The sequence below is a fragment of the Hydra vulgaris genome, chromosome 08 (genome assembly GCF_038396675.1).
Source record: "Hydra vulgaris chromosome 08, alternate assembly HydraT2T_AEP".
NCBI lineage: Eukaryota > Metazoa > Cnidaria > Hydrozoa > Anthoathecata > Hydridae > Hydra > Hydra vulgaris.
The window spans coordinates 19,650,169-19,664,704 of NC_088927.1; the positions used below are offsets into that span (position 1 = coordinate 19,650,169).

The window sequence follows — 14,536 nt, forward strand, 5'->3', positions numbered from 1 at the left end:
AGAATACCTAATTGCAAGAGAAAACGATAAGTTTAAAGCAATTCTTAAAGAAATTAAAAGAATTTATTTATAATTTAGTAAAAGATTTTACGTCATCCAAACGGGTATAAAAATATTTACATTTACTTTGCAAGATTCCAGCTACATTAAATTGATTTAGATCAGGATTCATCTGATTCATTGTCAAGAAAAAAAAACCTAATTTGAAAAAATTTGACTCAAAATTTTTGGTCTCACTTGAATCCATTTTTGCTGTCAGAAAATCCGTATAAAAAAATAATTACTTTTTACTAAAAGCTCTACTGATTACAAATTGATCTTGAACATTTAGCTTTGTTTTAAGAAATTTTGCTCACTTTCTTCCCAAGTGCCATTAACTTTCTCTTTTACAACTGTATGTATGTATGTATTTCGCCATAAAGAATATTTTTGCAAAATTAGACTTTTACTAAATGTATATGCACGGCTGGGGCAAGAAGATGACAAATTCAGTCTTATCGCCAAGCCCCTTTAAAATATAAAAAATAAAATATAAAATATAATTATAATAGGTCTCACTATATAAATGATAAAAAAAATATAAATAATATATAAATATAAATGATATAAATGATACCTATATAAATGATAAAAAAAAAAGTGTTACCGTTATCACAATGTACTAAATAATATATGCATAAAATGCACAATATATAAATGCAAATATAAAAAATACTTTATATATATACATAATTTTATTTTTTTTCAAGCTTTTATTTATAAGGATTTCAAATTTAAAAATAAACAAAAATGAGATAAAACATGAACATCAAAGAAAGGTAAAGATCCATATTAAAATCAAAAATAAATATGATCAAAAATAAAGTAAATAACAAGTAAATAAGACGAGTGATTACTCTTATTTAAAAGTTTCAGAAGTAGTCTAGTTCCTTGTCAATTATCAAAAGTTTATTTTTTATTTTATTTTTAAATTGATCAAGGGAAGGATTTTTTTTTAACTCATTATCTAATAAGGTGTTTCATAATTTAGGTCCTCTGATTGCAATCGAGAACTTAGTAGCAGAATAATATACTTTTGGTTGAATATAATTGTTATTTGAAAATCTTTTTGGGTGTAAATGTTTTATTTTTTCAAAAAATAAGTTAAATAAAATGGGTACCATTTTATTATCTACTTTGAACATAAATATAAGAATATGATATAAAATAAGTTGAAATACGTTGAGTATTTTGAATTATTAAAAAGAAAATTAGTGAACGAGAAGCGATCCACATTTCCGATTATTCTTACAGCGTGTTTTAGTTTAATTAAAAGCTTTTTATTTTTAGAAACATTAGTGCTGCACCAAGCATTGTTAGCGTAATTTAGATAGCAATGAATAAAAGAAAAATAAATAAATTTCGAACAAGTTTGGTTTAACAACTGTTTGGCTTTATATAAGAGGCCTATATTTTTGAGATCATATTATGGATTATATGTACGTGCTCTTTCCCATTACATTTTCATCTGAAACTACAACAAGAAACAAAAAAGAACGCTCTCTTTTGACATAAGAGTTATTAATAAAAAGCTTAGGAAGTTTTAAGGGAACGTTATTCACAGGTAAGTCTCTGCGGCTTCTGTCTTCAAATTCAGCTATTTTCTTTTTTATGAAATTATTTTTATTTTCAATAGAGTAAAACCGGGTCAAACCGCACACTTAAAATTAAAAAAATACTTACCAACAAGAATGAAACTTTTTTTTTTATTAGATAAGTTATAAAAAACTACTTAAGATAATATAAATATAAATAATAATTAAATTAAAAATAAAATAATAAAGTTATTGAAAATATTAAATGTTAAGAAAAAAAAGTTGTGCGGTTTAAGGCGACTTTCTGATTAAACCAAGAAAACATTGAACATTTAAATTTTAACTTTTTTTATTATTTTTTTTTAAAACAACTTATATTTAAGAAACTATATTAAAGTTTATACATTTTTTGCAACTATAAACGTATATACAATAAACGTACACACGGTATAAACGTACAATGATATCACAAATTATCCGTTGAATAATGCTTAAAACATTTTCCTAAAAGATTTACCAATTAACAATAGCTTATTATTTACTGAAGCTCAATGAGGTATTTAGAAATAAAAACAGCGTATAAAATTGTTTACATCGTTATTAAAACTCGAATGAATAAAAATAAATTCAACGATTTTTTTTAAAGGTTTTTTCAATGTTTACGTTTACAGAAAAATTCATGGCTTTCATTCCACTTTTTTTCATTTCATTCCACCATTTTGAATGGGGTGATAACTATACCATCACGTCTAATATCAGTGACCATATCAGTTGTGTAATTTATAAATGATCTCCATTTATTGCTGATTGCTGTTGTTACACATTATATAACTCTATATTTATAATGTATCCAACCATCCTCGAAATCAAAAAATAGAATAGTATATCTTTAGGCTTTACGACTAGATAGAAATCTAATCGTAGAGCTAGAAAATCTGGCTTGTTTGTATTGGCTTTTGCAAAATTTACCGCTAAAATTATGATAATTAATAACACCGATAATAAATTAAACAGTTAGTCTAGTTAAAGTGACTTTCGCCATCATCAGTGTTTAAAAAAAAAAGAAAAGACGAATGTACTTTTCCCACTTACTTTTTCTAATTACCCGCTGTACATCACTGAACATCTGTTCAAATAGTACTGCTATTACATCAACACTTTTCCTAATATCTATTCATAGTATTATCTATTTACTTAGGTCGTTAGAGAAGTTCGTAGAACTTCATCTGTAAAAGATACAATGAGACAGGAAATAATTAAATATTTATGTATCATATTAAACTGTGTTTAATTATGAACATTTTAAGTACTTGTTGAAATATTATGAATGTTTATTAAAAAGTTATTTAAATTTTATTATATACGTTAAAATAAAAAATTTAAAAATGAAAAAATTTGAATATTGAGCATATATTAAAACCCGTGCTTTACTTGGAATTTCAGCACAAGCCATATCCGATGAGTTGGTTTTAGTTCATGGTAACCAAGCTCCAAAATATAGTACAGTTGCCAAGTGGGCTACTTTATTTAAAGATGGTAGAGAGAGTCTCGAAGATGATCCTTGCTCAGGGCACCCTCGAACCACGTATACAGCTGAGAATATTGAACGTGTGCGAGCCATTATTGAAGAAAATCCGCATGCAACACATAATATAATTGAAGCCCTGACATCGATTAATCGTTTTACAATCAACGAAATCATTCACAACGCACTTCAAAAAAGAAAACTAACATCACGTTGGATACCCCACGAGTTAACCAATCAAAATCGCAAGAATAGAGTTGAGGCATGTAAGGAAAATTTTCAGAAACGGCCCATGGAGACTATGTGATATTATTACAGGGGATGAGTCGTGATTTTATTTGAGACAAGTTGGATACAAGTCGGCTAATGCTAGTTGGGTCGGTGAAGGTGAAAGTCTAAGAACTATAGTAAGATACGACAGGTTTCAGCCGAAAAACATGTTCTACATCTTCTTCAAAACAACAGGTGTTATTCATTTGGGTTATGTTGAAAAGGGAGACAACCTTACTAGCGAATATTATATAAAATATTGTTTGAATCTTTTATGCGACATAAATAAGCAAAGACCTAAAACGGGAACTCAAAATTTCAAATTTCTCCATGATAACGCTCGACCCCATGTGACTGAAACCGTCACAAATTGTCTAAACCATGCTGGAATTACAATAATTCGCCACCCACCATACTCACCAGACTTAGCTCCATCCGATTATTGGCTATTCGACTTGATAAAAAAAATCTTGATGACGATACTGACATCTAAAGCCAAAAAACTCGCATAACGAAGCTACTTTAAAGTATACCTAAAGAAGACTATAAAAAAACGTTTGACAAATGGCTTGAAAGGATGCAACTTTGTATAGATAACGATGGACATTATTTTGAACATTTGATAAAATAAAATTTAAAAAAATACCTCTTTTTTTTTTTAATAGGGGAGTTCTAAGAACTTTCCTAACAACCTAAGTATAATATCATTTATTCTATCAGGCATTTAGCCTTAAATATGTTATGTAATGACGTACTAAATCGTTTTGACTATTTGTCCCTATTTTTTGTCATATATTTTTGAATTTTTGCTACCTTTGTTTTTTTCTTCTGTTTCTTCCGAGATTTTTTTCTAAAATAAATGGAAGCCATATTTGTAATTACTTTAACTAGAGTTTGAAAGCTCGTTTATTCGTTAACTAGAGCTTGAAAGCTCGTTAAATTCGTTTATTTAATCTTTATTTTTGTATGCTTTATTGATTGTTATCTTGTCATAAATATGCAACTTTAAATCACGGTAGTGATTTAAAATGTAGAATTTTAGAATTTTAATTAATAGAATAGAATTTTAATTCTCGGTAGCTTAACATAAGTTTTTTTATTTTTATTTTTGGCATTAGTTTTAAATTAACTGCACGCAAGTTATTTTTATCCCGGGTTTTTGTCAACACTTTTTTTAAAAAAAAACCTATAAACTATGACTGTATTTGTTATTTAATTGTTGCTCGGAGTTTTTGTTTTGCTTTACCTTGACAATATCCGTTAAAAGCGTTATCTCAGAAATACATAGAAAAAAAAATGAAAACGATGGGTTGGAAATTTTTAACTAATAAAAACTTTTTCCTTTGTTAAAAACACTAAACTGTTGTTATGCCGATATAATTTTGGGCAAATAATGAGCGATAACTGCACGTTTCCGCACCTGCTTTTTATATATGTATTTATCAAAATATGAAACAAATTATATAAATTAAATATTATAAAAAATTAAAAATTATAAAAACTAAAACTTTGGCTGAGTGACTTACAAAAGTGTTGGGAAAACTTACAGATTTTTTTCGGTAATCGATGAGGTGTTTTCTAGAAGTTCTCATAAAAATAAAAAATCTCAAAAAGTGTTTTAAAAATGTTTAGAGTAAAACCAGGTCAACAATACCCTATAAAGGTCACAATAAAAATTAAAAAAAACTTATCATGAAAAAATGAATAACTTTTTTATTTTCATTTTTTTTCAATTTTTTTTTACTAGATAGGTAACAAAAAACTACTTAAGATAATATAAATATATGTTAAAAATAAAATAATAAAGTTATTGAAAATATTAAATTTCATGTAAAAAAAATTGTGCGGTTTTAGGATTCTGATAAAACCGCACACTTGAGAAAACATTGAAATTTTTAAAATTTAACTTTTTTGATTATTTTTTTTCAACACTACTTATATTTAAGAAACTATATTAAAGTTTTTACATTTCTTTTCAACTACATATTTCTTTGGTAAACATGCTTCTTTGCACAACCGTTCCCGACACATCGAATTCTCGCATTGCAACATTTCTGTGTGTAACTGTACTCTTTTACGGCTTGCAACTTTTAATCGTTTGGCTGCCGGTACTTATTCTTTATTATTATTTTGCTGAGGTTGATCAGCATTGTTATGCTGAGGCATTTGAGTACTTGGCATAGAGAGTCTTCGCTTAGCGTTAAGTTTAGCAACTTTCACGGCTTCCTTTGTTGCTTTTTCTTGATCTTTTTGTTTGAGGAACTCGATCGCGTTTTCTTCGTGTTTGCTCCAAGTTTTGATTTGTTGGACTGCTTTGGTTTCTTAACATGCGATTGATTTCTGGCTTGAAAAAATGCTTCAACTCTATACTGTTTTTGCGACGCTCAACACATGGCCTATTGATACTTATCAAACTAGAAGCTGGTGTAGTTGAGAAAGATGGTAATCGGTGATGTAGTTGAGGAAGATGGTAATCGGTGATGTAGTTGAGGAAGATGGTAATCGGTGTGCAGTTGGAGTAGGTGCTGCGGCAGCTGTGGAAGATGATGAAGCTGTGTATGAGCAAGATGGTGTTGGTGCTGCAGAGGCTGCTAAAGTTGATGAAGGTGTATTAAACGTCATTTCGTGATAAATCATGCGTCATATGCGTTATAGATTATTGTGTGATTGGTAATGCCTTATGATTTATGTTGTTTTTATTAAGCGAAAATAAGCCAATGGACTGGAAAGCAGTGATTGCATGCAAGCGCGCTTAACATTATACGCAACCCAGAAGTTATACCAGTCTGTTGATATTGCTTTGCGACGAATTCAAAAAAACGATCAATTATTTCTGGCGTACAAAAAGCGATTCTTTCAGATGCTAAGTTATCCGCTTTTCTTGTTGAAATTTCTATAGAACATCTTTTTATAAAGACATAAAACGAGTCATTTTCAGGCTTGTCATTTTCGAATAAGTGCCATTGATGTTCACGTTTAAGGTAGCCACATACAAATTGTAGGATTTCATTTCAGGTTAAACCATAACCCCAGTCACCAAGTAATTGGAATGCATGCACGATCGTTCTTTCTGTTTCATTTGAAAGTTTTCTGTTTCATTTGAAAGACATGGAAGCCTTTATTGTTGTTACTTTTGCGATCTTTGAGCTTTGAGACTGGAACACCATGTTTGACTTGCAGCTTTTCTCAGTGATATTTTATTTTCATTCATATCAGTTAATGCGGCTAGTATATCGTCTTCCTTGTATGCTTTGGTTTTATTAGTTGACATGTTAAAGAGAATGAGTTAAATTGAATTGAGTGAGTGATGATTATATTGATAAATAATATAATAATTGGTTTTTAATGAATAAGAGTCTATTATATTAACAAATAACATTATATTTTATTCAAAATTAAACCGGAACTAACACTAACTTAATCAGATAAAGATAAGCGCTTTGTCACTTGCGAAAAACTGAACCAAGTCATTAATCGAGCGTGGGATTTTATCAGAAAAAATATTTTTTTTTACTTTTTTGATTTTTTATTTAACTTTTTGTTCTAACTGCATAAAAATGATACTATCAGAATTAAAATTAAATTTCCAACGAGATAGTGCTAAAATAATTTTATATCAGTTTCGGTTCAAGCGCTATTTCGTTCGTAACGATAAAAATATATAGAAAATTTTGACCCGTTAAAGTTGCATAAAAAAAGAAAAAAATGGAGGGGAATAGCAATACAACTTTATTAATTCAAAGAGTTGAGACAATTCTGTGTTTGAATTTCTTTTTTATTTTTATCCTAGCCATATCAGTTTAGTTTTTATTGGATAACTCTGGACATGGGACGAATAATATGTGTGGCTTTAAAACTTTCCCCACAAGTAATGTATCGTTATTTGTCTAAAATTTTTTTTTGTGTTTGTTCGAGGTCATCTATACATTTGAACAGGACCCGTAAGGGAATGAGATCGGATGTGGACAACGAGAACGTTGTGATGTAGGTTTCGAAGTCGACCTGGCGTGGGCTATCTACCAGGATTTTGTTCACCCTTTCTGTTGTGTTAGATGGTGTTTTGGTGATGATTCTTTGATGTCTTTCTTGAAAGTCTTTGAATGTGGGAGGTCGGAGGGACTTTTTTGCAGCTGTACTTAGTTTTCGATAGTTTAGTAGTGTTTCTCGGTAGACGGAAAAATCGGTTTGGTTACGGTAAATTTGAAGTTGCTGTAGATGCAGGAAAAACGGCGACGGAGGGAAGATGTGACGAGTGCTTGCAAATTGGGCAAAGAAGGCGCCGAAGCTTTCTTGCTAAAACAGAATGGAAAGGATTAAATACAAATAAAAAGTTAAGGGTAAAATTAAGCGTGTTAAGGGTAAAATTAAGGGAGTTAAGGCTAAAATGATGGGTGTAAAAAGCACGAAGGAAACATTTAAAAGTTTCTATTTTCCTTCATTATGTAGGTGGAATTTAAATTTTTTTATTGGTTACCATGGGTAACAAGGTTAAACGCTCTAACTTTTATTTAAAACCATTTATGTATAGCTTTTATTACATTCTCTTGTTTGTCTCTTTTTGTACTTACTTTTTTTTTTCACTTTCTAAAAGGTAACCCAAGCATACGTAAGATAATGTGACTAAATACGGCTTTGTGACGTAACTAAACTTCGAAACAGAAATGGATTTTATCATCCTGTTACGTCTTTTGGGGTGACACACGAAGAAGTTATATAATCGATGTAAAGTAAGGGAGGAGAAATGGTATTGTAGTTTATTCTCCTCGAGCATTTGCCCTGCAGAGGTATTAATAAATGTTACAGTAGTTAAAAAATAAAAATACAAGGTGGTCTACTGTTCCACTATTAAAATACATAAAGACAGACTCCCAGGGGGCTCACGTTTAAGAAAATAAAAAACCCACTATATAAAAAATAAAAAATCGAAAAACGAAAACGAAAAAACGAAAAAAATTAAAATTTGAAGAAAATAAAACGAAAAAGCGAAGAGAAAATTTCAAATAAAAAAAAAAAAAAAAAAAAAAAAAAAAAAATATTTTAAAAAAAAATATATCTGGGCATTTTAATTTACAAGAACTTTGTTAATTTCTAGATTAAAATTATTTTCACCGCTCCAGATATTTTTGCATTCTTGTAGAAAAGTAATTTTTTCATTATTAATAATAGAAATTTGGAATTCGTCTGACAAAATTCTTTTAATTTTGCCTTGGAATTCCAGCATGAGCGTCCTTCTGGGGTAAATTTTTTTGTCGTGGAACGACCTCATTCTATTACAATATATTATGTATAATAGTTCGTTAGTTATTAGTTTTCCAATATAAAATTTATTTATAAAAGTTGATGAAAAGAAAAGTAGTGATTTGAAAGTGTTTTTAAGAGGTATTATGGATGGGTATATTTTGTGAATGAGGGCTAAAGTGTATTTTACTAAGGGTTGAACTTTTTCACACTTAAACATCATGTGTTGTATGTTTTCTGATTCTTTCATACATTGTGGGCAGAGATCGTCTGCTATATGGCCTCTTTTTTTAAACAGTGTATTGGTGGGTAGTGCAAAATGTATTAGTTTATACTTTATTTCATCGGCTTTGTTGTTGCTTTCATTTTTGTGTATGGATATAAACAAATGGGCCCATTCTTTTGTTGAGGTATTATTCATACTGTTGAAAATGTCCTTCCATCTGTAAAATTTATTGGGTGTACTTTTATCGTTGTTAATTAGGGAAGTGTTGTAAATTGCTTTAGGAGTTAAGTCAAGGAATCGTATTCGACGGTTGTTTTTGGTGCTTATGCACAACGACGTTTTGTTGTAGTCGAAGCTTTGACTTTGGGTGTTTATCATGTTTTTCCATTGGGGTGGTAATGAATTTATTATGGTTGTTAAGAGGCGTTGTTTTATACCAATAATTTGGCTTTCCAGAAAGTCCTGGACAAATACTTTTGAGATGTCCCCTAGCATGATTATGTTGTTATTTATGGATTCTTGAGTTGGTTTCATAGTTTGGTTTTTGTTGCGTATGTATGGGTTAAAAAATATTGGTTGCATTAGCACTTCTTCGATGGTGAGATTCTTATGGTTATTGTGTTTTAAGTAGAATTTATTCCAACTTTTCATTGTTTGTTGGTAATACGGAGGTAGAGTTTTTAAAGAATCATATGAGTGTGATGTGAGAAGGACAAGGTTTCCTTGATTAGCGTTTCGGTATTGATTAAGTATGTAGGAAGCTGAGTCTTTCCAGGCGCCGTTTTTGTTTTTGTTATACAACTTTGAGATCCAGCTCAGCTGTAAAGATTCGAGTTTTTTCTTGACGTCGACTATATTTAAACCTCCCTGGTCTATCGGAAGTTTTGATGTTTGCTTAGGGGTTTTTACGGTGCTGTTATTCCATAGAAAACTTTCTATTTTACGTTCAATTATTTCGATTTTTTTGTCAGAAGGAATGGGTATTGTGAAGGCTAAATGCCATAAACAGCTTAAAAGGGTTTGATTTATTACGATAACTTTACCTTTTATGGATAACTTGAAACGCTTCCAGCAAACAATTTTTTTGCTAATGATGTTAATACTCTCATCCCATTGACGGTTTATGTAGTTACTTGTGTTCGAGAAGGTTATACCTAGACTCTGGAGAGTGTTGCTGTGCCAGGAAAAATTGAGGAAATTTTCTTTTATCCGAGATCTGTTCATTCCGAGCCAAAGGCCTTGGCATTTGGTAGTATTTAGTTTTGCTCCTGTGGCTAGTTTGTATACATTTAGGGCGTTATCTAGAGCTTTTATAGAGTTGTCTGAAGAGAGGTAAAAGTTTGTGTCGTCGGCGTATTGTTGGAGCTTTGTCTCTTTGTTGTTTAGAGTTATTCCCTTTATTTCGGTATTTTTACGGATGTATCCTGCAAAAACCTCAGCTTGCAGAACGTAGAGTGTCATTGAAAGAGGACATCCTTGTCGTACTCCCCTGTGTATGTCTATTTTTTCTGATAGGAAACCGTTTATTTTTAGATGTGAACTTATGTCATAGTACAGTGTTTTGATTAGGTTTATAAATTGCATTAGGTTATAAATTGATTAGGTTTATAAATTGCCTTAGGTTTATAAATTGCAGTGTTTTGATTAGGTTTATAAATTGCAGGGAGGAGAAATTAAATTTTTGTTTCTAAAATTGCAGTTTTAGCTTTATAGTTACAGTCAATCTCATATATATGTAATTAGATTGCTTGTGGGTTAGTTTTTTTTATCACATGGGTCTGCACAAAAGTACTCGATGTACTTACATTATTGTTAATTAAACAAATTTGTTAAATACTCAGTTATGAGTTATGGCATTCCACAATGCATTTGTTCAGATAACTAAAAAAGTAACTAAAAAAAATTTTAGAACAATATTTTTTTGCTACAAAATTCCCATCGCAAAGTTGCAAGTAGTTAATTGCAACTTCGTTAACGAAACGTTTTTTTCGTCACCAATTTCTTACAAAAAAAGAACTCAATATTTGTGCATTGTTAAAAGTTTAAAAAAATACCAGTATAGTTTTTTTTTAACTTATATTTATAAGTTAAAAAAAAACATAACCGTTATAGTGATAATAGTGCACTTTTAATAACTGTAAATTAAGACGCACTATAACGTCAAAAAAATTTATTCGTATTTTCCTGGTGTTTCCACTTTAGATTATATATAAAGTTATATGACATTTTCTTGGGTCCACTACAATTAAATTTATAAGTTTAAAAAATAATATTTTTAAAATAAAACCCACAAGCAATCCAATCTAATTATATAAATTATCTTTTTTACCGTCATTCAGCTGTTTGCTTTAATAACGTCCCGCTTAGAAGAGCTAATCTCGTTCTAAATGATATCATAAAAAAACACGAGATGTCGGAAACAGAAAAACTAGCAATTATAACATGTTTATTTAAAAAAGGCAATAAAACTGACATTTCCAATTGGAGACCGATATCTCTATTAAACACAGATTACAAAATACTCACTAAAATCATATCAAACCGACTAGCAAAAATACTCCCAACAATCATACACGAAGACCAAACAGCAAGTGTTCCCCACCGAACGATATATCAAAATCTTGCATATACAAGAGACATAATTTATATAGCTAACAAAATTAATTTAGATGTCTCCGTTGTGTCAATAGACCAAATAAAAGCCTTTGATCGTGTGGACAGGAATTTTTTATATGATTGCTTATTTAAATTTGGATTTAGTGTTTTCTTTATCAATGTAATTAAAACATTATATTATGACATTAGTGCATATCTTAAAGTAAACGGTTATTTATCAAACAAAATAAACATATACAGAGGAGTTAGGCAAGGATGTCCCCTTTCCATGATACTATATATAATTCAAGCAGAGGTTTTTGCAGGATTTATTAGGAGAAATCGAGAAATTAAAAGAATCACAATCGATAATAAAGAAACTAAACTGCAACAGTATGCGGATGACACTGTCTTTTTCTTATCGACTGACAACTCGATAATAGCTTTAGGCAACGCTCTAAACATATACAAACGAAGTACAGGAACAAAGTTAAACATTTCTAAATGCCAAGGTCTGTGGCTTAGACGAAACAGATCAATAATAAAAGACAGTTTTCTAAATTTCGTATGGTATGACACTACTCTTAAGAGTCTAGGTGTTAATTTCTCTAACTCTAATCAATATATCAACCGACAATGGAACGAAAGCATAGAAAAATTGGACAAAAAGATAGAAAAGTGGGAAAAATTTAAATTATTGATTAAAGGAAAAGCTCTAATAATCAACCAAACACTACTAAGCCACCTATGGCATCTTGCTTTACACCCTACCTATACCATGTGACAAAAACATAAAACTAATAGAACGAAAAATCGACAACTTCCTTTGGGATAATAGCTCCGAAAAAACACCTAAATTCCTATCCTTAAGTCCTGTCCTTCCCTATCAATATAGGCGGTTTAAGCATTCTCGACGTAAAAAAAAATTACAATCAATTCAACTAAGTTGGATTTCCAAATATTTTGATGAGAACAAGAAGGGAGCATGGAAAGATTCAGCCCTTTATATTTTTAATAATTACCGACATGCAAATCAAGGAAATCTTATATTTCTCACCACGCATTCTTCCAAATCATTAAAAACTCTACCCCCCTACTACTGTCAAACAATAAAAACGTGGAGTCATTTCTAAAGAAAATTCAACAACCACAAAAATCTTACCATCGAGGAAGTACTAAACCAACCAATATTCTACAATCTATATATAAGACACGAGCGTAAAATCCTCAAACCATTTCTAGAATCCACAAACAACAACATAATCAAGATAAGCGACATTTCAGAAGTATTTGCTAGCGGCTTTCTAGAGAGTCAACTCATCGGTATAAAGCAACACCTTCTAACAAAAATAATAAATTCACTACCGCCGAAATGGAAACACCTCATAAATTCTCAAAGCCAAAGTTACAACCACAACAAAGCACTGACATCTATTTATCTAAAAAACTCACCCTCTCTCAAATTTATAAACCTCAAACCAAAAAATGTATACACTATCTCCAAAAATGATGCAGAAATAAACCTAACAGGAAAATTTTACAGATGGGCAGACTACTATAAATATGGCATGAGAAACATAACAACAAAAGACTGGTCCCAATTATTTAACTACATCCACAAAAGTAATATTAACAACAAAGCAGACGAAATTAAATACAAACAAATACACTTTGCAATTCCAACCAACTCGATTTTTACAAAAAGAGGCTTTGTAATAGACGATCTCTGCCCTCAATGTATGAAAATATGATGTTCATACGTGAAAAAGCACAACCACTCATAAAATACACACTCGCTCTTATTCAAAAAATCTATCCACATCATCCACCTCTTCAAAATACATTCAAAACTTTACTTTTTCCTTAAAACCTGTAAATAGTTTTTATATTGGAAATTTACTTTTTAACGAACTTTCATATAAATTATATTGTAATAGAATGAGGTCGTTCCATGAAAAGTCGATATTTGCTAGAGTGAGTTTGTTAGAGGAATTCCAAAACAAAATCAAAAAGATTTTGTATAAGGAATTCGAAATTTCAAAAATATCAAACAGTAACGAAATTTTTCTTTTACAATGTGAAAAAATCTGGAGCAAAGATAACAAAATAAAAATAGATATAAACAACAATCTTTTTTTAAACTGAAATGCCCAGATTATTTTTGGAACTTTTTCGATTACTTTCGAATCTTGCTTTTCATGTTTTTCTTGTTTGTTTTTTTTTGTTTTGTTTTTTGATTTTATTTCATTTTCGTTTCTTCTTTTTTGTGTCTGTGAGGTCTTCATTTTTTTGTATTAAGTATTTAACTCTTGTGAGTTTTATATGTGACTTAGTAATGGAACAGTGGGCCATCTTGTAATTAATACCACTGTATTCATTATTAAAATCTCTACAAGGCAGACGCCGGAGGAGAGACGTCGGAGGAGAGAAATAAACAACAATATGATCTCGTGATAAAAAAAAAAATAAAAAATAAACCATTTTACAAAGAGTAGAAAACCAAATATAAAATATTTATATCCGTTAAAAACCAAAATAAAAAACAGAAAAAACAAAAATCGAAGTAAATTCGAATAAAACGAGAAAGCGAAACAAAACGAAAAAGCGAAATAAAACGAAAATACGAAATTCGAGCAAGTTAAAATTACCTATAATAGTTCTTTATATCAGCGACCAGATAAAGGTTTCCATTTTTAAAAATGTTTCTTATCTCATTAATGTGTTTATCTTGTATGTTGTTTGTTTTTATTATTAGAAGTTCTTTTTTAAATGTACTTTTAACTTTATTATCAAATTTCTTAAGTAAAAATTTTATACTAAACTTTTTCTTATCGTAATATGACTTCATTCTGTTTAAAAATATTTCTACAATGAGAGTTTCAACTAAAATATTTCCAAACTCTCTATCATATTTCTTTATGCTATATCCACATAATAAAAATTTAAGAGAATTTTGATGGGGGTATTCAGAATGGTAAAGTTGATCAAGAATGTCTAAAACAAAAAGTATTAAAGTCTGTACTTTATTGCAATTGTACATCATATGCTCTATAGTTTCGTCTTGAGCTCCACATTGCGGGCATATTTTGTCTACTCTTAATTTCCTAT

The 14,536-nt window shown here is 29.9% G+C and overlaps 1 protein-coding gene across 1 annotated transcript in view; it reads right to left on the minus strand.

Moving 5' to 3' along the window:
* Window positions 1-14,451: 14,451 nt before the first annotated feature.
* The window catches only part of LOC136083671 (E3 ubiquitin-protein ligase PDZRN3-B-like), a 113,157-nt gene continuing 113,072 nt past the window's right edge, over window positions 14,452-14,536 (minus strand). Inside the window, exon 6 of the mRNA XM_065803229.1 lies at window positions 14,452-14,532. Coding sequence (XP_065659301.1) covers window positions 14,452-14,532 — 81 coding nt within the window. The remainder of the gene's footprint in view (window positions 14,533-14,536) is intronic.